This window comes from Pseudochaenichthys georgianus, chromosome 19 (genome assembly GCF_902827115.2).
Source record: "Pseudochaenichthys georgianus chromosome 19, fPseGeo1.2, whole genome shotgun sequence".
In the NCBI taxonomy this organism is placed as follows: domain Eukaryota; kingdom Metazoa; phylum Chordata; class Actinopteri; order Perciformes; family Channichthyidae; genus Pseudochaenichthys; species Pseudochaenichthys georgianus.
The window spans coordinates 7,327,989-7,353,694 of record NC_047521.1 but is presented as its reverse complement, the minus strand read 5'-3'; the positions used below and the strand labels follow the sequence as shown (position 1 = coordinate 7,353,694).

The 25,706-nt window shown below is 43.2% G+C and overlaps 1 protein-coding gene across 1 annotated transcript in view; it reads right to left on the bottom strand.

The window, feature by feature from the left end:
- fmnl1b (formin-like 1b) overlaps nucleotides 1-24,180 on the bottom strand; it is a 73,308-nt gene extending 49,128 nt beyond the window's left edge. The window contains 6 exon segments of the mRNA XM_034106932.1: nucleotides 1,545-1,688; nucleotides 1,788-1,871; nucleotides 2,311-2,384; nucleotides 3,278-3,361; nucleotides 4,290-4,373; nucleotides 23,447-24,180. Coding sequence (XP_033962823.1) covers nucleotides 1,545-1,688; nucleotides 1,788-1,871; nucleotides 2,311-2,384; nucleotides 3,278-3,361; nucleotides 4,290-4,373; nucleotides 23,447-23,575 — 599 coding nt within the window. The 5' untranslated portion in view covers nucleotides 23,576-24,180.
- Nucleotides 24,181-25,706: the final 1,526 nt, after the last annotated feature.

The window sequence follows — 25,706 nt, the reverse complement described above, 5'->3', positions numbered from 1 at the left end:
CAAACAAAAAATATCTGAAATTTGAACATTGAATATTTATATATAAGTATAAAAAGTATGTTGTACTTTTATCCTTATTTTATATTGATTCATTATGAAATACAAAATGTAACAACTGTGTCATCTGTCGAGGGAGGGATCAGGAGGGAGAAACTCATCTGAAATTCATCTGTGCACAGATGAAGAATTTCTGTGTGTGTGTGCACATACATCACAACACATATTCTGTTTTTTTTGGAAAAGTGTACATACAAGTATGCAGTATGTGTACATGTACTTTAGATTTGTCTCATTAAGCAGGAAATATTATAGATTTACAGTACATTATTTAGGGATTGACAAGTGATAACTTTAAAGTTAAGTGCTCAAATATCTGCTCAAATATCTTTGGACCTCAACCCCATCCAACACTAGCCGGGTGAGCTTTCTTTGATGTATCTTCTTAGTTTATACATGGCCCTTTAATAATAGCAGGGTTCATACACTTTTTCACCAATGATGTTCAATGACTTTTCCATGACTTCTCCATGACCTTTACCTAATTTTTCATGACCAAAACAATTACTCTTTCTCAGCGTACCACTGGAAATAGTTTATTTTAACATGGAACACGAAAATGTGGTCTGCATCTGAAACATGTTGTGCCTATCTAAAACAAATAAAATAGGCTTACTAGCTTCTATAGGCTAAAGCAACTAAAATCTCTCACCAGCAAAACACCTCGTCAGTTAAATGCCATTTTACCTTTCATTACTATACGATACAGTATTTATTAGATGGATAAAATGTAAATTATATTTGATTCAACTTTAGTTACATTTCCATGACTTTTCCAAAACTTTGGGAAAAATATTGTTTCCCAAAACTTTTCCAGGGCCTGGAATTAGCATTTTGAATTTCCATGACTTTTCCAGGTTTTAATGACCGTAAGACCCCTGTAATAGTTTACTGTACTGATATGTATTTATATTAACTTGATGTATCTAACTCACTGTACTCAAGCATTGATTTGTAAACCTTGATAAAAAAAACGACAATACCCTCTAATCCCATGAAGGGGTTAAAGAACAGGCGAACAATACACAAAGCAATTCAGTGATACTCCAAAGAGTCCGAAACACAGAGCTGCAAAGAGACTCACAACTACTACTAGTGGCGATACAACTGCAAGGGGACATCAAAATAACTAAGTAGGGCTAGTCAGGTAAAATAATAAAATATGTCCATGCCAGTTTCTCCAAGGTATTTTCTTAAAATGCTTTGTCGGTTAAAAAAGAGGCTAAACAACTATAAAGCCTGTGTGAGGCTCTGGGGGATTGTGCATGCCTGTGCATGTGCACGTGCACAGGGGGCCATTGCCTGATCATCCACTCATAGGTTAAACCCTTTATGAATACAATACATATGCCTCGATAGAATATACATCTGTTAAAAGAATATATACATGTGATGTGTACAGGATCAGCAACAAACCAGTACATCTCACTCTCAGCTGGGACAGAATCTCATCCACCTCACATGAAGCATCCTCGCTCTGTCCGTACCTGACTGTGAAGCCCTTGCTGGCCTTGGAGGCGCTGTGAGTGGGGGAGTTGCTGGCACTTCTGCTCAGATCCTCCACTGACTTGTCCACTGTTTTGCTTGTGTCTGTGGGCAGCACTCCATTGTCCAAATTGTCCACATCATATCTGTAAATCACAGAATCTGAATTTAAACAAATGTTGCCGTAGTGGTATTCATGGGGAAGTTTGATGCTGTTGAGGCTGTGTGGAGGAGATAAGACTTACGTGACAGCACTGTGGGCAAAGGACAGATAATCCACAAGAACATCCAAGCCTTGGTTCTCTTCATTTAGGAACTCCTGAGCCCAGCTGCAAGAAAGAACACATAACACTAATATGGGAAATGTGCTTTATAGGCCACACAAATCACATCTTTCTGCCTTAAACATCACCTGCATTTGTAGAATTGAAAACTTTCAAAGCATATTTTCAGTTAATACAAACGTTTAATATTACAATTTGTATTTAATGTGTGAAAAATTCCCTTTAAAGCAAGACTGATGTGTCCAATCATATTTTAGGAGGTTTTAAATGAACATGACATTTTAATATACTGTGTTAAGACATGGACACACTTTTAAATTCAACATGTCCTTTCGTGTCTCAAATGCTAGCAAGATAGAAAGTTTTATTCTGAGGTTTGCTCAGAATGTATTGGCTCAACTTTGAATGTGTGTTATAATTAGCGTCTCCCCTTTAACAGAGGGTTGAGCTTGACAAAGCCTTTGAGAACTGGAGTGAAACTCACCCGATGTAATTGGTCCTCAGGGAAATCTCCAACTCTCTCAGGATCTGAGTGGATTCCTGCACACGTCTCTTAAACTGACCGCACACATGAAGGCAGGGAAGATGTGAAGTCAGTAAAAGCTTAAATATCAGGACATCTAAGAGACATGTATTGAGTTAAAGCATTGACTGCAATGATATGCATTCATATTTAAAAGAAAAGCTTCCTACCAGTGAAACTGACACAAATGACAAAAATACATTCCACATGAATATTTTCTTCTCATTCCAATCCGTCACATTTCTAAACGGAATAAAATGAAGCTATACAAAATTAAAACGTTTCCAGGACGGGAATCTAGCGTTTTACTGTGTCATCTACTGTAATTCAATCAATGTTGACTGCTGTTAAAGGTTTTAGATCTGCAGAGAACCTTTTCAAAATATTGTTATGACTGCAGGACAATGAGTGGGTTTTTAGTATTTTTGTGAGATATGAAGAAATTCAAGTTATATGCAACAGGATGAATGATTCATGTTTCTTGGGATTTAGGAATGTATGCTTCGGTGTTGTTGTCATCGACAGCTCTGTGAAGGAATCCACATTTATATTGGGAATATAATATTTCTTTAAATCAATATTGAGCTGACAAAATGGAAATCTTGAAAACAACTGAGAAAAATTCGTTGAGGATTAAAATCCAAGTCAATAAGGTTTTTTCCGATGCGTCCCTATCTATAATTAAGATCATTAACAGTCTTTTAGATCACGAGCAGCATAACAAATACGCTTAGGTTACTTTTCTGATTTAGAATAGGTGTAAAAGTCCTTTTAGATCCAGCTTAATCGTTTGCAAACATAGTATTAACTGTAAATCTTAAAGATAAGATCTGAGGAACAATTCAGTACAGAGTCAAAATATGGAGGAACGGGATTTTGTGAACAGAAACTGAGCCTCATATTAAGAGGTCAGATGGGAGTGTTGTACCTTACGACTGACTCCTCCATGATCCAGATAACTCTTCAGCCTCTCCAAATAAGCAGATGGAGGATTCTTCACTTGAAAGCGCTCCTGAAGAAACACACACACACACCTTGTTATATCTGATTGCAGTACTGCAGTGATGGGGGGGGGGGGGGGGGGGGTCCAGAGGGCAGAGCTCAGGCGAGGCTTCACACAGGCCGTTTGATTACACAGCGTCTCTTATGCAAATTGGTTTGATCTTAACATGCTTCTAGAGAAATGATTGTACAGTAGAGCAGGAGTTATATTCACACAGTGCAGCAGTCCCTTCAATCATGCCATCTTTTAAGTTATTTTTTACATTTGTATTCATGGAGAAAACAATAAGAGCTTACAAACATCTAAGTATGGAAGCCTATTTCCGCCAATGTGATGCAAAACAACAAAAACATAGTTCAAATCATTATAAAGACTTACTATCTCACAATAATGACTTAGTATGTCGAAACAATGGCCTAGTATCTTGATATCATTTAATTAGAGTCTCAACATGACGGTATCTTAAAATAATGAGGAAGTATTTCAAAATAATGACTTAGTATCTCAAAATGACTTTGTGTCTTAGATCATTGACTCAGAAATATTGACTTACTATGGAAAATATTGAGAAACTTTGTCAAATGATGAGTTATTATCTCAAAGTGAAAAGGTACTATCTTAAACTCTATATACTCTATTGGCTTCTTTTTCATTTTAGGAAAATGAAAAGGTTAGTGAATCTCTCTTTGTTATTGATAGGGGTCCACTGTCACCCTCCCATCATGTAGCAGGTTGTTATTAACCTTCCTTTGGTTACTAGGGTGATGAGCTTCTGCATGTTTGTGTGTGTTTGAGGATTAGTGTGGTGTGTGGCATCCACATTGCATCACTGTATGTCTGCCAACCACAAAACAAGTGCCTTTATTTGGCCAATTGTAATATGCAGAGAGAAGTGCATGGTGACAGCCTGGGCAGTAAATCTAGAGGGCACACCCACCTGGTCACAGATCAGATCCCACTTCTTCTCGTTGTCATACTGGCTGAGGATCTTCACCTTATCTGGAGGAAGATTCATTGTGTTCTAAACAACAGAGAGAAAGAGGAAACAAGATGCAGGCTTTTAGATAGAACGATAGAAAATATAATACAGTATTATACTGTTTATCTATTACTGAAAAGGAACAGCAATATAGATGCACAGAGAAACAATGTAGAAACACTTTTGGGAAATATGGCCTCTTGTTAGCAGCAGTATTGAAAGTTCACAGTGTACATTTGTATATAAGCTAATAATTGTTGTATTTGCAGATTTTTTTATTGTTTAATTACTACTGTGAGCATTCAACATGCAAAAATACAACACAGGACACATTGATTATCTGGGAAGCTCACGCTGCTGTCAGCTGTTAGTCAGAGTCTGTGTGTCAATAATAGAACAGACACGTGTACTGCTTTAAGCAAAAATGACAACATTTGGTTGGTCATATGCAAATAAGCTATTTGTCTGCGTAGACAGAATCAACAGCATTCTGACTCACTCAGGCACAGACAGGAGGCAATGTCTTTCAAAACTCAAATATAACCAATACCTCCCTTTTGGTGCTCTGTGACTAACACAGTTAAGCAATTAAGAGGACATTGCTTCCTTACTGCATTTAAAGGTGGTTTGAAATTGAAATAATAACCTGTATAATTTTAGGAAAAACTTATTTTAAGAAAAACTTATTAACACTAGAACCGCCAATCGGGTCAATTTGACCCAGAGCTGTTTTTTATTGTATGTAACTTTTTTTCAATAACATATTAAAGTCTCCCAGTCCGTGACTTTTCCTGAAAGTGTGTTATGTAGCACCCTATGTTGTTAAACATGGTCAATATGAAGTCAGATTGAAGAAATTGGCAAAAGAAATTGCCATTTATACCTATTTCCGCCAAGCGGGTCATATTGACCCCACCCCTTTTCGCGCTATTGATTTTGCGTGTATTGAAACAAACATGATGTGTTGCCATAGAAACGCCTTTTGTCTACTGCGGTTCCCTGTAGATTGAGAGATAGATTGAGATAGAGAGAGATAGATTGATAGCGACAGTCTGTAGTGAAGGAGCGCGCTACCGCTCACGGGAGACTGCATTCTAATGCTGGGTCAATTTGACCCCCGTGGCGGTTTTAGGTATAACAAATCTCTGGCGGTTCTAGTGTTAAAGAAAATAAATACATAGTATATGGCTAAGTGGTTAACTGGTCGAACAGTTGTTAATACATAGAAAATGTCTAGTTAGTTTGCAAATGTTGTTCACAAAAGTGTATAACTAACCCTATGTCAAAATAATGTATGATTATAATTTTCAATGGAACCTTTGCAAAAACAAAATGTGTGAACAGTGACAATCTTAACTATCAGAATAAATGTAAATGTAAATAGATAAGTCAAAAGTGTTTTTATTTTCTCCCCTTTAGTTGTATTAATTTACTTTTGTGCAAATTATTTTTGAAAAAGTGTCAATAAAGATGGATTGTAGAAAAATATATACAAAAGTTGTCCGCAGCCATTCCAAACTAACAGTTAGTATGCTTTCTCAAAATCTTACCACTCATGTTAAGTGACCTGTATGGTCTTACATTATGTTATGGCAGGATTAGTTAATGTCGTCTTAAGTATTCATGGCCACGGGTCAAGTTGTGGATCTCCAAACTCATGGTATAATTGAACTAAGCAGACTCAGTCCTAGAAACAACACACACACGTGGACAGGTCCCCACTATGGAGCCTTCTTCAATAATTAATGTTTTCATGGTCATGACCTTCCTGTTCAGTCACTCTATGAGTCAGAAGTCACTGGTGCTAGGTGAACATTGCAATTCCGCAAAGCTGTCGTCACAACACAATAACTGTTTTGTTGCTAACGACGCAGCACGTCATTCACCTTCTCATAAACAGTGATATAATGTTACCTTACTAATATATTAACCGCAAATCTGAAATGCTGCTTTGTGTGCTTTATCTATAAAAGTCTATGAAAATAATCGATTTGGAAAAAAGCATCCTGATACTATACTTTGATAAACTGCTCATCTTAATCTCAGCTGTTTGAGGATACATTTGTTGATGTGGATTTTTAAATATATATTTTATAAACACATTGCATCCTTGGCGATCTTCACAACGTTTTTTGAGAGGCTCCAAAGAAAGATTCTCATCACACACACACTTCACACCAGTTGTGGTGTCCCATATAACAAACAGGTTCCATCACACAGACAAAGCAGCTGTACTAATTATAACACACGCACACGCGCGCACGCCCACACACACACACACACACACACACACACACACACACACACAGGAAACTGGGCTAGTCGACACAACACTGACTCAATTTGCTGAGGAATGTCCCGCAGTGGTTACTTACTGCTGACTTTACTTCATTTTACCTCTGAGCCGCGGAGATTAGCCCAAGCTTAAGCACATAAGTCTATAAATGTGTCCTTTTATAAAATGGAAATCATACAATCATTATGCAACATTCAATGTTATCCTGAGGTCAAAGCTGAAGCTGAAACGCAGGGGAAGCTACAGTGAAATACAGTGGCTCAGGGAATTCTAAATGGCACAGCAAATCAATGTGAGGCTGGATGTGAATCTGATCAATCAGAACAGTCAATATGTGCCGGTGATAGGCCTGCTGGAACACTCAGGAAAACAACTCTAATACTGCAAGAGACAGGATTTAAAGTCCCTGAAATGACAAGTATGTATTTGTCTATAACATTAAATAATTATGTTTGCAAAGGTAACTATCAACTTTTAGAAAAGGATTTTAAGGTATTATTTAAGAAGAGTTCAACACTTCAAAACTCTGCTCCATCAACACTGTGACAGTTACCAAATAATTCACAAAATGTGAGCAGAATTTAAGTTCAGTCAGACAACTCACGTGTTTATTTGACATGTTTATTAGAAGCAGCATACAGTATAGTTGAGTTTGGCGTCTAGGCTCGGCCTCATCACTCCACAGATATACATAGCACGATGAGTGATGATTAAATAAGATAAGATAAGATAAGATAAGGTGAACCTTTATTAATCCCCGAGGGGAAATTCAGTTGTACAAAGCAGCAACAGGGTAAGCGTGAAAAAAAAAAAAAAAAAAAACCAGTACAGCAAAGATTCACACAGATCAATAAAATCTAAAATCTAAAATAAATAACATAAAATCAAGGAAATAATGATAATAATAATAAAAGACTATAAAAATAGGAGATAAATAAAAATAAGAGTAAAATAACTGTCAGCATATATACATAATAATAATAAATAACTAACCCCCCGAGCCTACAGGTGGAAGCTGGGGTGGTGGGGGGGCAGGCGAGCAGCAGCGACGTGGAAGTAGCTGCAGCAACAGCAGCAGCAAGCAATTCATGGAGAGCGGTGTATTAAGGAGGCTCTGTTTGGTTGGTTGTAGAGTGGCAAGGGGCGTTATGTATGTGTAACCCACTCACATAATGCAGTGAGTTTTAGACCCTGTATGCAGCATAAGTGCTCGAGTTGACTGCCTGAATTAGCTCACATTACTTCACTAGTATATTGCCACATTTATCCAACAATATCAAAAGCAAGTTTGTCCCACATGAGTTTCAAGAATCAGAAAAGCTGATTTTGCACAGCTTTCTGTTAAAAGTACAGAAAGTCTTACACGGTTAGCTTGTCCCATTGATGTCAAAGCATAGAACAACATACGGAATCCATGAGCTGCGAGGAAGAAAGGGAGGAACATCTGGAGATACATTTTCTATAAAGTCTGATCTTAAGAGTTGTTTTGTGCTGAGTAAGATTTTGCTAGTTCTCTTCCAATCTGAGAATACAGGTGAAACAAAATTTTGCAAGGCAATCTTTTTTTGTCAGGATTGTTTTACTCTAAATAGGACTAAAGCTCTTTCTCTTCCAGGTGAGTTTAAACACAATACAAATATTGCTTTGGAACTCTTTATTCTAAATACATTAAATCAATAGGTGCCACATTTCAGTAGACAATGCATCTGAATGACCCTGTACAAGTAAGAGGCTTTGGCAGAGAGAAAGTGAGACCAGGCAAAAGCGGTCACTAGTGTAGTCAAACTCTTCAAAACTGGACGTAGAATAAGTTTGCTGTAAAGATGCTGAATTTTAGACTTATTTTGTACGACTGGAATTACAATGTTTGGAGGCAAAATACAGAAGAAGGTACTGTTTGGTACTGAATTACAGGTACTGGTATCAGTTTGAATAAAGTGGTACCCAAACCTTTTTGTGTCCAAGCAACAAATGTATATATTAACGTGAATACACACAAATGAGTAACACTGCTTTTTGTGTTGGGTTATTCTCATGAACGATGACATTAACAAAGCACCTGGCCAAGAGCTCCGATCAGCATGAAGTCAGTCTCTGGTGTGTCGTCTGAATGGAAGAACCACTCTACTGAAGTGGGGTCAGACATCTAACGTATAACCTGTGTTCCGTATTTACACAAGTTTAATGTTCATCTCTAGCGTGCTGATTTACCGTGTGATCCTTTTCCACACCCTAATGCCTCATCAAGTGTGAAAGCATGTTGTCACACTCAATAAGGCACCATGACAACCTGCGCAGTTACTGCCTCAGTATTCTCTACTTCAGAATCGCTCTAACACAGCCTCCATTATGCTGATGTCGAGGCATTTCAAGAAAATAGAGGACCTTTTACACCTGATTGTATTCTCTATGTTGAGTGACTGGACAGTTACCACACGGGAGGTTAAAACAGAATGGAAAGAGTGGTACATTCAAGAATACAGGGCTCAAAACTGGCAGCGGGAAGACAAAGTGTTGAATTCAGCGGACAGAAATGGGAAAAATGTTGTGTCGCTGAATGATGCACTCTGAATTCCTAAATGTGCTGAATACCCCGAAAGGACATGATCAATGTGAACAGAAACAAGCTGCGTCTGCTATCTAGGCTGAATAATTGCTGCTAAATCTGTGTCCTTACTTCTCTCCCTGCCCTACTGTCTCATACAGTGGAAGTCTGTTTTGCATGTAATCTTATTTCTCTGTAACACATGTAATCACGTTAAAACTAATTCCGGTATCAATCCATTTAATTATGAAGAAATACACTTTAATATACATTTACATGCAAGGGTATACTGTATAGGGGTGCAGAAGGAGCCGGAGAAGCTTAACATTGTATTATTAATAAAATGCAATAAGCCTTGTAACTGGCACCACATTGCATCCAATAAGGGTGTTTCTATGTATCGGTATTGAAGTTAACCATGATATAAACATTTAGATATTGAATTTGAAAAATAATATGAAAATGTGATATTAATAATTCCAACGTATTTGTACCCTTCCAGTATAGTCACTCTTTGGCTTCCTTATTCACTTTCTTTACAGATTAAAGGCATGAAAAGTATCCATTTATAAGGCTTTTTTACCCATTTGGTCGAAAGAAATTGTAAAAGTCAAATTCTGATCATACCAAGAATGATTTGCGGGAATTTGCAATGCTCGTTAACTGTATATATTGTGTAATGATTGATTTTAGTTCGGTCTCTGGCCACTACACCAACAGTATCACCAGGACTGTTGCTGGTGGGTTGTGTATCCATCAGCCCAAAGGTTGTTCAAGGCTCGCTGCGGACCGCCCCATTTCACACCAAACTGGAAAAAAAAAAAAAAAATGTTTTAAATGGAGCTTGGGAGTGGGACTTTTGGTTTTGCAGTCTTACAAGAAATTAACTCTTTATAGAAGACGTAATTTACTATCTGGTTATCCTGCTAAATCACTATGAAGTGTTTTTTAATGTCAGTCTTAAAACTCCTAGTTAGGATAAAACACAGCAATGACATTACTGCTCAATTAATTCTGCCAACTAAGTTTGACAAACAATCGTATCCTATCTTAACTCTTAACCAGCTGTATGATTAGAACGGCTAACAAGTGACTATTTTGTTCTGTGGTTTTTCTTCCTGTCGCAGTCTGTAAACACAGTACACAAATCAACAGATGCACATTTGCAATTCCACCCACTGCCGCATCCCCTGGTGGGAAATATGCAAAGTGTTATGTAAAGTGGGAAAAGTGCTCCACGCTAACTTGGCTGTGCCTAAAGCGTTTGAACACTGGCACAAACACTACTGCGTAGATTTCTGTTGATTCGATATTGATTCTCCCAGTTCTGAAAACACTGCAGTGGCACCAGACACATCCGTCAGCACATGAATAAAGCATTGATGAAAGCTGCTCGCAAAGAAACTTATTGGCTTATATAACTCCCAAACACTGCCTGTCCTCACGCCAATGTGTACATGAGAGAATGCACGCACACATTATCCTCCCCCCTCCTAATCCACACCTCTTCTCTTGTCCCTTTGAGAAGAGAAGAATAAGAGCAGTGACAGTTTGGAGCATCCCTCACTTTAACATCCCGCACACAGGCGGGCGCATGTTCTGTATGCAGACAGAGTATCGTCTCCGTTTAGCACAGGAGATTCGCTGTGCAGACTCAGCACAAGATGTAGGGGCGACTGCATGAGGAGGGGATGTGTGGGAGAAATGATCTACGTACATTTGGTGGGATGCAATGATGATGTAGCAAAAAAAAGAATGCCAGGAATGTGTTCAGCAAAGGGAGGAGAAATGATTTTAGATGCAGTTAAAGTGCTGCAGAGTGACACCTGCTATTTTGAACATGAAAGAGTGCACATTCACTGCAGCTCCACACATGCTGAAGCAGAACAACCTGCAGCAGCTGGCACAGGGCATATGCTGGTGTCACATTCATTCATTGCTGTGGTCATCCCACGACCCCACACACAAATCATTCCACTGCCAGAGGGATTGAATCTACTCTGGGCACAATATGGATATGCACTCTAGGTAAAAACATCCTTTGCAAACTACTTCCTGTATGCAAAACAAGGATAAGAACAGAATGCAGTATCAGATGAGGAGATATCCTCTGACCTCCACTCACTGACAGATAGTCAGCATCATTTGAACTAACAGACTATGTTTCAAACTGGAATCAGACATGTTAAAACATTGTGCATAAAACACTGTTTATTTACTCTGAATAGTAGAACATGTAATATTGAGGCCACATCATGTTTTTATGGTTTCGGAGCTTCAGTTCTATCCATCCATCCATCTTCTCCCGCTTATCCGTGGTCGGGTCTCGGGGGTAGCAGTTCCAGCAGAGAGCCCCAAACTTTCTTTTCCCTGGCGACATCAACCAGCTCTGACTGGGGGATCCCAAGGCGCTCCCAGGCCAGCGAAGAGATATAATCCCTCCACCTGGTCCTAGGTCTACCCCTTGGTCTCTTCCCAGCTGGACGTGCCTGGAACACCTCCCTAGGGAGGCGCCCAGGTGGCATCCTAACTAGGTGCCCGAACCACCTCAACTAGCTCCTTTCGACGCGCGGCTCAACTCCCAGTCCCTCCCTGATGACCGAACTTCTCACCTTATCCCTAAGGGAGACACCAGCCACCCTGCGGAGAAAACCCATCTCGGCCGCTTGTATCCGCGATCTGGTTCTTTCGGTCATGACCCATCCTTCATGACCATAGGTGAGGCTAGGAACGAAAATGGCCCGGTAGACAGAGAGCTTTGCCTTCTGGCTCAGCTCCCTTTTCGTCACAACGGTGCGGTAAAGCGACTGCAGTACCGCTCCCGCTGCTCCGATTCTCCGGCCCATCTCACGCTCCATTGTTCCCTCAGTCGAGAACAAGACCCCGAGATACTTGAACTCCTTCACTTGGGGTAAGGACTCATTCCCTACTTGGAGTGGACAGTCCATCGGTTTCCTGCTGAGAACCATGGCCTCAGATTTGGAGGTGCTGATCCTCATCCCAGCCGCTTCACACTCGGTTGCGAACCGATCCAGTGAGTGCTGAAGGTCGCAGACCGATGAAGCCATCAGAACCACATCATCTGCAAAAAGCAGTGGTGCAATCCTTAGTCCACCGAACTGCAGACCCCCTCCCCCACGACTACGCCTCGAAATCCGATCCATGTATATTACAAACAGGATTGGTGACAAAGCGCAGCCCTGGCGGAGGCCAACCCTCACCGGAAATGGGTCCGACTTCCTGCCGAGGACCCGGACACAGCTCTCGCTTTGGGAGTACAGAGATTGGATGGCCCTGAGTAGAGACCCCCTCACCCCATACTCCCGCAGCACCTCCCACAGTAACTCCCTGGGAACTCAGTCATACGCCTTCTTCAAGTCTACAAAACACATGTAGACCGGATAAGCGTACTCCCAGGCCCCCTCCAGGATCCTTGCGAGAGTAAAAAGCTGATCCGTCGTTCCACGACCAGGACGGAATCCACATTGTTCCTCCTCAATCTGAGGTTCGACAATCGGCCTGACCCTCCTTTCGAGTACCTTGGAGTAAACTTTCCCGGGGAGGCTGAGTAGTGTGATGCCTCTGTAATTGGCACACACCCTCTGATCCCCCTTTTTAAAAAGGGGAACCACCACCCCGGGCTGCCACTCCTTCGGTACTGTTTCCGACTTCCACGCAATGTTGACGAGACGTTCAAGCTTCAGTTCTAATGATTGGAAAAACTAATGCTACAGCAAAGAATGAAAGAGATAGCTTAAAATACCTTGTTTATAAGAAACATGTTATATTTAATTAGATCACCTTCTAGAGAAGGTCAAATGTTAAAAAGACATGTATATTATATGGCCAAAATTATGTAGATATCTCTGACAAAACACTTTGGATGTAAAATGACCCTACTTCTCACTGGATGTATTACCATACTAAACATTAATCTAATATCTTTATAGTCTCAATCGTTTCAAGTCTTATTCAAAACAGCTTGGTGTTAAAATCTTAAATTATGATCACATTTAAAGTAATAAAAGATATGGCAGGGTCTGCTTTAGGGCGTGGCTACCTTGTTTGATTGTTTGGCTACCTTGATTGACAGGTTGATACAGAGGTCTTGTCCGGTCTCAATGCACTTTGTGTTGACTAAACTGTGGAGTTTTGAACATGACTTATTCCAGGGTTTTGGAATCATGTGGAACCATAATGTACTTGTGTCCACATAATTCTTAATCAATGTAGTGTATTTCAGCTCCAGGCGACAATGTGTGGAAATACAAAATAATTAAAAATGTAATTAAAAGGCTGACTGAAACTATTTCCGACTTCACAGAGTACGGTTGAGAGATTCCCTATTGAGAAAACCCATTAGCTCTTGAGCAGGCAAAATGAGAGTTTGGGTTCTGCGCTATCAGGGAGGGGGCAGCATTTATCAGGGCTTTAATTGATTGCCATTCACCTTCAGGAGGGTTAGAAGGAAGCTGTTCCTGTAGGTATACTCACTGACTAAAAAAACCTCAAGTCTGTGTTTTTATCTTCCGAGCTAAAATCACAGACCAGCTCAACGTGATGACACATATCACCCATCACCACAGAGATGAGGACACAATAGGAATGCAGCTCAGCATACATAATGTCGTCCGGCCACATATTAAACATAGCTGCATTCTCAGACTCAAAACCGTCTCCCCTTGTTTTTTTCTGACTGTCACCACCAAGACATGAGTTCAGTTTGTCACTGCATATACTGTATGTTGTCACAAGGACGTAATGGAAAATAAATGAAGTTACGGTAGTACGAGGAGTGCTGTTCTGGTATGAGAATCATTTTGTGGCTTTGACTCGAAGGGCCAGGCAATAAACAAAGTACACAATATCTCAATATAATCTTTCCACAAGAAACATGAAGTCTTCTTGGTGAATGAAAGTCAGGGAGAGTTATTTTCAATAAAACCACAGCACACAGCTGCTAACCACTCAGCCAAAGAAAGTTATGACCTGGTCAAAAGAATGTGGACGCCTCAATAATGTATCAGAAATGTGATAGTTGAATATGTCAAGGTATCACACATCTTGGACATAATTTTGCTATGACAACCAGAGATGGGGTCGTTACTAAAAAAAAGTAATATATTACAATACTTCGTTACTCTCTACATAAAGTAATTCGTTACTTTACTCGTTACTTTACTCGTTACTTTACTCGCAGGGCCGGCCCGCCCCTCCCAGGCAGATCACGCAGACTGCTAAAGTTTCAAATGTTCTCTTTAGTTCAGTTTCCATTGTCGCATAAGACTGATCCAGATAGCTCCTGAATGTTTTCCTATCTGACCATGGCTGTCCTCTGTCTCCTGCTATCTGACCGTGGCTGTCCTCTGTCTCCTGCTATCTGACCGTGGCTGTCCTCTGTCTCCTGCTATCTGACCGTGGCTGTCCTCTGTCTCCTGCTATCTGTATATTTTGCGCAGTCTATCTCTGCTCACGCTGTTGCGTCAGCGTGTTCTCCTGCGTGTTGGCCATGTGTTGCACTGGAACCAGACACCGCAAAGACTTCAGCCGAGCACGTACGAACTGCGCATGCGTGAGTGGCAATAACTCTCCTTACCAGCAGGCGGCGGAAGTGTGTATTCGTCATTCAAAACAGGCAACAACCGGAAAACAGAGAAGAAGAACAGACTACGTGTGTGATATAAATAAACAACAGCTATGTGCGTTAGCTTCACCTTAGCATGTGTTCTTTGCAGGTGTGTGTTGAGGTTTGATTATTATTATTTTAGAAAGTAACGAAGTAACGCGTGTCGGGCAATGTTAGTAACTGTAGTGTGATTACTGAATTATAAAAGTAACGCGTTACACTACTCCGTTACCGACGGACGCGTTACTTTGTAACGCGTTACACCCAACTCTGATGACAACCTACATTCCACTTTGATCTTACCAGATGTTGAACCTGACGCTACCTGATGCTGAACCTGCCGTGCGTAAATGGAGCATCCCATTCCCAGGGAATATAGCATTTAAAAAAATGAATATTTCTCCATCAGGGACGAAGGTAGGCTTACTCGGGCTACCTGTCATTTATAAAAGTAGAGATCGAGTCTCACTTGTTAAAAACGATCAAGAGAGGGGAACAAAAGGCCGCTCTCTAAGTGCCGACAGGCAGGAGAGAGGGCATGCAATTGAAAAAACCCAGATATTACTCATTCTGGCAGGCTATTCAGTACTGAGTGTGTCAGAGAGGAGTGGGAGACATCCCTTAAATACAAACGAATAAAAGAACAGGGTGAAGACCAAGATGCAGCAATGCAAATGTCTTCCACTGTCATTCCTCCGTGCAACGCCATAGAAGTTGATATTCTCCTGGTGCTGTGCGCTTTAATGTTTTCCGGGGGATCCAACCCAGAGGAAACATACGCCTGAGACACCGCCTCACCCAGCCAGTGTGACAGGCGCTGTGCAGATAGAGGCTGCCCTACTGAGCGCTCTCTGAAATGCACAAACAGACGCTGGGATTTGCGTAAAGCAGCCGTGCGTGCAACATAGCATGCCAGCGCTTTGGAGGGCGCGAAGCCCTCCAAAGTTATCACTCTCGATCTAAACGAGCTTGTGATCACCTTCGGCATAAAAGCCACCGCTGAGCTGCCATCTCCTTGGATCTGGAGACATGACGGAGCCACCGAGAGAGCAGACAAATCACTCACCCTTTTAGCTGACGTCAGAGCCAGGAGCAGCGCTACCTTGGCTGACAATAACTTCAGGGGAACCTGATCCAATGGTTCAAAAGGAGCTTTACTTAGTGCGCGCAGCACTACAGCCAAATCCCATTGAGGCGATAAAGCGCGTGATACCGGTCTGAGTCTCTGTACTCCTCGTGGGAAACGTTTTGTCAGCGGGTGACTAAACACCGTGCTGATCCCAAAACCTCCATGGCATGACGAGATGGCAGCCGCATATGTTTTTATCGTACTATGGGCCTTTTCCTGGAGGAAAGATAGCACGTGAGGCAGGGGACACGCAACGGGGTCCAAGCCTTTTCCTACACACCATCGCTGGAACGCTGTCCATTTGGTTGTGTACAACGCCCTGGTGGACGCGGCTCTGGATCCCTGAATAGTCCTCACAACATCTTGAGAGAGGCCGAGCCCCTCTAAGTGTTCCCGTTCAGGGGCCATGCCCACAAACGTTGGCCTAACACTGGGTGACCGCTGATTGCTCCCTCCGCCTGGGAGAGAGCATCCCCCCGCCACGGAATTTCCCACGGTCTCCCTGACAGCATCCGCTGCATGCAGGGAAACCAGGACGCTCCTGTGCGCTCCGGGGCTATTAAGACCGCTATCAGTCGCTCCTCCTGCACTCGGTCCAGGAACCGAGGGATAAGAGGGACTGGTGGGAAAGCGTACAGTAACACCCTGGGCCAAGGTCTGTGTGCGAACGCGTCCACCCCCAGAGGGGGGGTGATCCTGCCTTCTCAGGGAGAACCAGAGAGCACACTGCGCGTTCCCGCGAGCAGCGAACAGATCTACCTCCGCTCTCCCGAACCTGCTCCACACTTGGGAGACCAGCTCGGGGTGGAGGCTCCAGTCCCCTTGTCGAGGACCTCCTCTGGACATGAGATCTGCCCCTTTGTTCAGCTTGCCGGGAATATACACTGCTCTGAACGAGAGCATGTGTGTGCGCGCCCAGCACAACAGCCGCCTGGCTGTGTCCAGCAGCTGCGCTGATCGTACACCTCCCTGATGATTTATGTAGGCTGCCGCCGTCTTGTTGTCTGTCCGAATCAACACATGATGATTCCACAGCAACGGGGCGAAGTGCTGGATTACTCTCCATACGGCGAGTAATTCCAGCGCGTTTATATGAAGGGACATGTGCGGCGGCCACTGTCCCCCCACTGCTTGCGACATGCATGTTCCCCCCCACCCCGAGAGCGATGCGTCTGTAAACACCGAGGTGTGTGACGTCACTCTGCCGAGGGGAACCCCCACGGACAGGACGTGGGTATTTTTCCAGTAAGTCAGATCCAAACCTACGGATGGAGGAACGCACACCCTGCGTCTCCTCTGACACACGGGGTCGATACGCAGGCGAATAAACCACCTCTGAAGTCTCCTCATGTGAAGGAGACTCAGGGGAATCACCACGTGACCAGCTGACATCATGCCCAACAGCTGCATCACGGAGAGGGCTGTCACCACCCTGCCGGGTGTGACGCGCCTGAGGAGAGCTGTCAGATTCTCCACTCTCCGCTGTGAGAGTCGTGCTCTCATGCGGGCTGAGTTGAATTCCATTCCCAGATACATGATGATCTGGGATGGAAGAGGACAGCTCTTCTCCCAATTGATTATGAAACCCAGGCTTGACAGGTGAGATACGAGTTGTACCGTCTGTAAAGCAGCTTCTTCTCTGGAGCGAGCCAGCAACAGCAGGTCGTCCAGATAAAAGAACACTCTCATCCCTCCTCTGCGTAGCGGCTCCAGCGCCGTCTCCACACACTTTGAAAAAGTGCGTGGAGCCAGGGAATATCCGAACGGCAGTCGATTGAACTGGTACGATATTCCCTGGAATGAAAACCGCAGGAATTTCCTGTGTTTTGGGATGATGGTTATATGGAAGTAAGCATCCTTTAGGTCTATGGAGATCAGTGTTGGGTGTAACGCGTTACAAAAGTAACGGAGTTACAGTAATATATTACTTTTTGCTGTAACGAAGTAATGTAACGCATTACTAATGAAATACCCGTTACAATGCTCAGTAACGCAGTTACAACACATTTTAACCCGAAATTAAATGGTGTTTTGTTTTTTAACAATGTACTAACATAGCAAGACATTCCGACACCAGACACATTGTGCGGGTAGATTAGTAAACCTGGTGTTTACCCTTCAGGCTTCGCGTCGGGATCTTCGGGGCAGTTATGTTATGCACCCTCTATTCAAAAAAGAGAACGGAGCGAAAAATACTAACAACAAATTGTGTCAGGTGCGCGTGACCTGCTCCGCTGCGCGTGCATCATTTCCAAAGTGCTTCCACAGCAGTGACACACATCTGTGGATAATCATTTATACGAAAATGGTTAAAGCAACCATCACTAAACGCCAGCAACACTGCATCTACTGCAGACTGCAGCAACAGGTCGGATGGGGACATCACGTTACCCTCCGTTGTGAACACTAGCTGACTCCCGCCTGACTCGCCGCCCTCAACCCCGGAGCAGCACTCTTCGTTGCCCGAAACTACGCCGCCCCTCTGCGGCCCGCAGGTGCCAGGATACCACGGCAAAACAGAGCCTGCCCAGGTATATCTAAACAAGTACCCGCCTGTACAGTGGGGTTAGGCGGTCATTTTGCAGCTCGTGGTATACAAATAGACAATATGTGAAAATAGTGCCATATTCTGCCATGCCTGTAGAAATGTTGGGTCAAAGATAATGCATACAATAGCACAGATGCCTTCACCACGAATGGCTACAAAAAGATCTCATATCCCAAGCTTATCAACAAGCTAATGTTGCAGCTGAAATGTTCTCCAGGTCACAAATTCAACCTCACATGATGATGTGATACCAGTTTTCAAGCACAGTAAATATTCTCTTCCCAGAGTATATGATGGGACCAAGGTGATGTTTAGTAGGCTACATGGTTTTAATCATACTTTTGCTTTTCAATGTTTGCCATTTCAAACCATGAGCTGGTTCAAATAATATTTGCCTTGATTTACAATATGTTCTCATTTGTTTTATCAGCACAGTTTTGAAGCGTTGGTGCTTTTCTTTGCCACGGTCCACTTTGGACTATATGAGATATTACAGGATTGCACTTTTAACTCACTTGAAATGTTCTCACTTGGTTTCAAAACATAACAACAAACAAATGCCATAATCTGTTCATTGGGGACCATCAATGCTATTTGTCATTGCTGTTGCCGGCCACTATTGCTCATGTAAACCTACTACTGCTGCGCCCCCTGTAATCTCAGAGGCACCCTGAGTCACTTTGTTCTGGAACCGGGCCTGTACACGGCCATATAATAAACAAACTACAGAGCCCATTCCGTGTCCTGTTAGTGTTTACTTCCTCTCCGCCTTCTTCTGGTGATTTATCTGACGTCCAGCGCTCCGTCTTTTAACCTCTTTTCCTTTCTCTTTCTTGATCCTCCTTAGCAACCTTCATTATAGTCCTTGACAGTGGTCTGTACTGCTGTATTAACAACGTGTCACATGTTAAGAATTTACAATCAGAATCGAGTATTCAACTAACCCGTGTAATACAAGTTGTTAGTAGCCTTAAGGGCCTACACAGTTGTTATGCTATACCACATTAGCCTTCATTGGATGTATAATGAGCTGCACTAAACTACATTTTAGCATTTAAAATACCTAGCCATTCTTTTGCGGTTATTTTGGTGAAAGTAACTAGAAAAGTAACTAAAGTAGTGTAACTCATTACATTTCAGAGACAGTAATTTTGTAATGTAACTTATTACTTTCAAAAGAGAGTAATAAGTCATATGTAATATATTACATTTTGGAAGTAACTTGCCCAACACTGATGGAGATGCACCAATCTCCCTGGTGCACACACTCCATTACCTGTTTGATTGTCAGCATGTGAAACGGTCTTTTCTGTATCACTTTGTTGAATGCTGACAGATCTAGGATGGGTCTCATCCCCCCGGTCTTTTCGGGATAAGAAAATAACGGGAGTAAAACCCCTGATTTTCTTCCCCTTGAGGAACCCTGGAGATTGCTCTCTTTAACAGGAGTTTCCGCAGCTCTGACTGGAGCGCAAGACACTGTTCTCGGGATGACAGAAGTGTTTCCTGAATCCCCTCGAACTGCGGGGGGGGGTAAGGCAAATTGCAGAGAGTAACCTCTGCTGATCAGCTTGCTCATCCATCCGTCCATTAAACATAGCCGCCTCCACTCTGAGCATCGCTCTGAGAGCGGGCGTACCTGTTTTGGTTGTGCTGTGACAAGCCATGCCAGAGCCCTCGCTAAAGGGCTGTGCAGGGGTCTCCACACGCTGCATCACACACCGACTCTCATCCTGTCTCTGTTTAGGAGAAGGCTCATAAACAGGACCCTGAGCCGGGTTTACGCTCCAACTCGCGGAGGTGTGTGCAGTGCTTTTCACCTCGTGCGTAATAGCCGCGCTAGGCTTAATACGATTGTGTGTAAGCACAACTGAGACAGAGGAAAAACTGTGCTGCTTGTTACCCGAAAGGATAGAAGCGGCCGATTTAAATGTCAAGCCCTGCTGTCTTATAACCGACTGGTTAAATACCGCAGGCTTATACAGCGAGCCTAGCTGTTTGCTAACCGACAGATTAGAAACCGCTGGCTCAAACGGCGAGTCCCTCTGTCTATTAACCGACAGGTTAAAAACAGAGGGTTTATGCAACAAATCCTGCTGCCTTTTAATCAATAGATTAATGACAGCCGGCCTGACTAGTGTGGGGGATACGTGAGACACAGTTGCTACAGACACACTGTTGAGATTTGAATCATTTTTATTAACAATTCTCTCTTCCCACATAACCCCCCCAAAGAGTCATCTTCGGTTCTGCTTCCTTGGAGGTTCACTCGGAGGAGCAGACCAGGAGCGGGGGTTCTTCCTTCCCCTCCGGCTCGTCGCCTGCAGATCCTGTCTCTGCAGCGGAGGAGTGGAGACCTGGGACGGAGTCCATGCAGCTACCGAAGGGCGATTCTGTCGCTGAGGCCGTTTGTCCCTAAGCCAGCTAGCGTGACGCCTTATGTCATCTGCCTGCTCTGCCGCAGATTTAATAGACTCCACCATGGTGTGGAACTGTGGTCCAAATCGTCCGGACTGATTGGAGCCTCCAGCAGATCCTGTCCTGCACCCTCCAGTATATTCCCCTGCTGTAGCCAGAGATACCGGTGGACCTGTGTCGCCCATGCCGCAATCCGCGCCTGCGAGACTGCGCCTGCGAGACTGCGACTGCTGCGCACAGTGTAAGTGCAGTACTGGCCGCCTTCCCTATCTCCTCAGCCTCCACTGAGGACATAGTCTTTGACCGCTCGGACATTTCCACCATGGAGTTTGACAGCAACGCTATATTGTTCGCCGCCGCTGACGCCCGAAACGCACACTGGTGCATTCTGTCCATCTGTCGGGCGACAAACCGATCTTTGGTGGCAGCCAGCATGGGTTGCTGTCCGGTAACTGCGCTAGCCTGCCTAGCCCCAAAGAACGCCGTGAGGTACGGCTCTAGAGGAGGCACGGTCGGGAAACCTACATCAGTGAATCCCACCACTCTCGTGAGAGGCACGTATGTCCCTATCGGAGCCCTCATTGCTCCAGGGTCCTCCGCCGCCCCCTCCTGGTACTTCCTTATGGCCGGGAAGCGTGGCCAGACTGGGTCCCTCCTTACCCTGTGTACCCGGGAGAACACCCCGGACATGTCATCCGGAGGCGAGCTCTCCTGAGCTAGGGGAACGGGGAGATTTCTCCAGGCGGCCGCCTTGGATATAATCTCCGGAAGTTCCAGGAGAATCCCGCCAATCGACGGCAACGCCGTGGTGGCGGAGATAGGGATCACGGGATCATACACCGGAACTACACCGGGTCCTCTATCTGTCTCCTCCGTCCGCAGGGGAGAGATAATGGGGGACTCCTCACCCGGTGATCCCTGAATGGAGGGGACGTAGTCGTCCGACTCGTGCCCGCCATTCGGATCCAGGAAATCAAGGACTTTGTCCCCGGAGTACTCCTCCCGGACGTGCCAATCGTCCTCGGCAGCTTCGGCAGCTGCAGCAGCGAGAGCGTCCGCTCTCTGCTGTCTGAGGGCCAGCGGCAGACGGGCACAATGCGAGCATGATACCCCGGGAGTGAGAGCAGCGTTCGCATGCTCTATTCCCAGGCAGGACTCACACTGTGAGTGCCTGTCAAAGCTCATAATGTAGCCCGCCCCGCATACGAGGCAATGCCTAACGCAACCTTGACTTTCCTGCCCAGTCTCCATCTTACCAGAAAAACAAAGCTTTTTAGGAGGAATGTTTGTTTTTCAGTAAGTCGCTCTTAAAATAACTGGTTTTGCCTGTCAGTGCTTCTGCAACGGAGTGCTGAAGAAATGTAGGAGTGGATTGTAGGGCCTACTTCCTATTTATACGGAAGTGAGCCTGGAGGTGGGGCCCACATCATAGGTGGGCATGGAATAAGTCTGTCAGTGCTGCACACGTGCAGAGGGGATTACCCAATAGCGATAGCCTTAGAGGGCGAAGCCTTATACGATATAGAACCCACTGATCTACAGGTGGCTCTGATGCACCAAAAACACAATCATGTACCAGCTAAGTCGTTAATAAGAAGACTTTTGCTAATTGTTTTATTCAAATGGCAACCTCCATGTCAGGAAATTGAAGCCACTGCACCTTTTTGTGTTACTTCTGGTTCCTAAAAAACAAGATGGCAATGGCCAAAATCAAATGTCAAATTTGTGGCTTTAAAACCAAAAATTAAAGCTCAGGTCACTGAGAGTATCCTCCATCCACTTCCTGTCAATTGTCTTATGGTTTCATAAGGAAGTGAAATATGCATTGGATGCCTTTGTTAAATCTCAAGTATACACGTACATGTGTTTTGGTGAATAACACAACATGTAAACATTTTAAAAGATGGGGTTTAGACAAACAAGAATAACATGTAGGTGTGAATAGTATGTTGTACCTGCAAAGTGAGTTGTTTTCACAATTAGAAATGATTAATTATATTTATTATATTATTGCAATTTAGTTTGGAAGACCTTTCCACTTATTTTGAAGATATATTATTATTTTGGAGAAGACACAGTTGGATCTGGCTTGCAAAGTGTTCAAGTGACATCCTAATGGGGTTGGAGGAGTTAGCGTTCAGAGATTTGTAAACATTTAATCCTGGATTTGGTTTTGTCACAGGGGCATTGTCATGTTGGAACAAACATAAGACAAACATGAACTGTTGAAACTAAATTAGAAGTACACAAATTGCATGTCATCACACATTTCTGTTAAGCAGGACAACAAGTTGCACCTTTTATGAAATTGTAAACAGATCTGACCCCCCCTCTATCATTTATCCTCCTGCAGACCATGCAGTGAGCCAAATGCTGCAGTAAGCTCCAGCATAAAGGACCTCTTATGTATCTTTCCACAGTGGCATTGTGTACCTGGCACTGTGATAAGCTGGTTCGAAGGACATTTCCAAAATATTCCAAATTCTTAGTTTTTATAAACTGTTTGCCTTGTGTCCCTTTGTGTTTATGTGAAGTGCCAAGTGCACAACTCACCAGCACTGCACTGAAGCGTTGCTCCAGTTCTTCTTCAGGTGGCATCGGGAGTTTTGCAGATGGATTCTGGGAGCCTGTGGACCCTGGGGTCGTCTGGGGTACCTCCATGCTTCCTGCTGCATTTCCCATGATTGTAAATGTAATAGATCCAAGAAAATACACATACAAAAAAAACTTCTCCAAAATATAACTTTGAATCTAGTTTGTCAAAGTTACATGTGAGGAGGCTCTGTGTGGCCCGCGACCTTTTGTTATTTCCATGACCACAGGCTGATCCTATAAAGTAGCATTCATTACTGGTCCATACTCAAACAAGGAGAAAGCAGTAGGATGAAATGCACCCCTGCCCCTGAATGAGATCCTGATGCATTATGAAACCCTAGACAGAGGGAAGGGGATATCCTGAGAGTGACGGACAGAGTGACAGCTGAACCAGTGAAAGAGAAGGGGAGGAGATGAAGTTCAAAGCCTGGAGCTCTGCATGCAGGACGAGGCTGCAATAGGAAGAAAATATATAGGATTAACCAAGAAAGGTACCACTTCCCGCTGCACAGGTGGGGAGAGAACTCTGTAGGAAACTACTCCAAAAGCTGCAGTGCTCTCGGGTAATGAGTCTTAGTTGGGCGTGCAGGAAGTCCGTGGAAGCCCTCCACCTGCTGTTGGATGCTGGGAGACTCTGGGACTTTGATCTCCATATCCAGAGGGAAAAAAGAGGAACAGAGGGAAAGGCAGAGATCCAGCAGGCAGCACTGTGTCTATCCGAAACAGAGACGGAGGGCAACAGTCCTCACAGCCGACAGACCAGCCAGATCCAGCACCCTGGGTCCTAAAGCCTCCATGTACTAGAAGCAACATGTTACTTCAGTAGGCTACAGAAAGCTGGAGCAATACAAAAAGACACAGAATTAAGCATGTCTTCAAATGCCCTATCAGGAATGTTAAAGATACCTCTATAATGGTATTATGGCTTGCAATAACCACAATTTGCTTACATTTCTTGCATTTTTGAGTAGCTTTAGGGGCCATTAAGGTGTTTTAGTGACCAGACTTTTATGTTAGTTATAAGACTTTTAAGTGGGCTAAATTGGCTTACCCAGAGTTGTTGGCATGACACATGAACATTTGATACAATTAAGAGGATTTTGCTTCTTTTTTTTTTAATAATAAGGCTCTTTGGTAGTGTGTGTGTTCAACAAATCCCACAGAACACCAAAACCAGTGAAATCATGGCACCTGATTTTCGTATTCATTTAATTTACGATTCTGGTTAAAGCGTGTACTATTCTTACTTTGATATCAAGAGAAAATACCAAAACAAACACTGAATGCATCTACAAACATATATGTTTTTGTAAGAAACCCTGATATATCTTCTTCCTCTATTGTTGTCCAAAACATATTAAATAGACCTTAATTGAGTCACACTGTTGCACCGGTTGACGTGTTCATTCATAATCATTAACCCACACATTGTAGTTTATTTTTGAAATACTGAAAATAGCCAAAAATACTTAAAATGTGTGTTAATCCGCCAAGGAAAATAGTCCCTAACCAATTCAGGATTTCTTCCTGTTTATGTAACGCTTGAAAAAAAAAACGAAAGTTGCCATAGTTCTAAGGAGATTACTGAGCCTTGTTAGTCACAAAATATTGGCACAGACCAGAAAAGCCTTGAAGAAAACATTTGAAATATTATTATGGTGCTTAAAGTCTGCCTTTTGCATGGCAGTCTGGGATTGATGTCGCAATACAGTGGGAGAGAAAGAAAACTAATGATGTCTGAAATGTATTAAGCAGCTTTAGTTTAGGGGGCTTGGTATGGTTAGCTTTCCCACGGTCATGGTTTACTGACACTTACATAGAAGGTATATTTAATGTTATAGGTAACTCTTGTGTTAATGTATTAGTGTGAACATATTGTAAGGACCTATTGTTTTTATGTGATCATTAGAAGTTATTTTATACGTTTGCATAGGCTAGAAACAGGATGTGAATTTTAATTTGGACTAATTGTAAATTATATGAAGCAGCAGTAGGCATCTTTCTTACAAACAGGTGAAAGGCCAAACATTGGCAGTTCAAAGAGCCTCATTCATACCAACATGCGTCATCAGAAACTCATAACACCCTTTATCCTAACCAACCAGTGGCTGCTAAAGAGGATCACACACTTAATCGCAATCATATGTTGTGTGGCTGCAGTGATGACCTCCTGGTGTTGTTATTGGCTACAGGGTGTAACAGGAAATGTGGAAGCAGA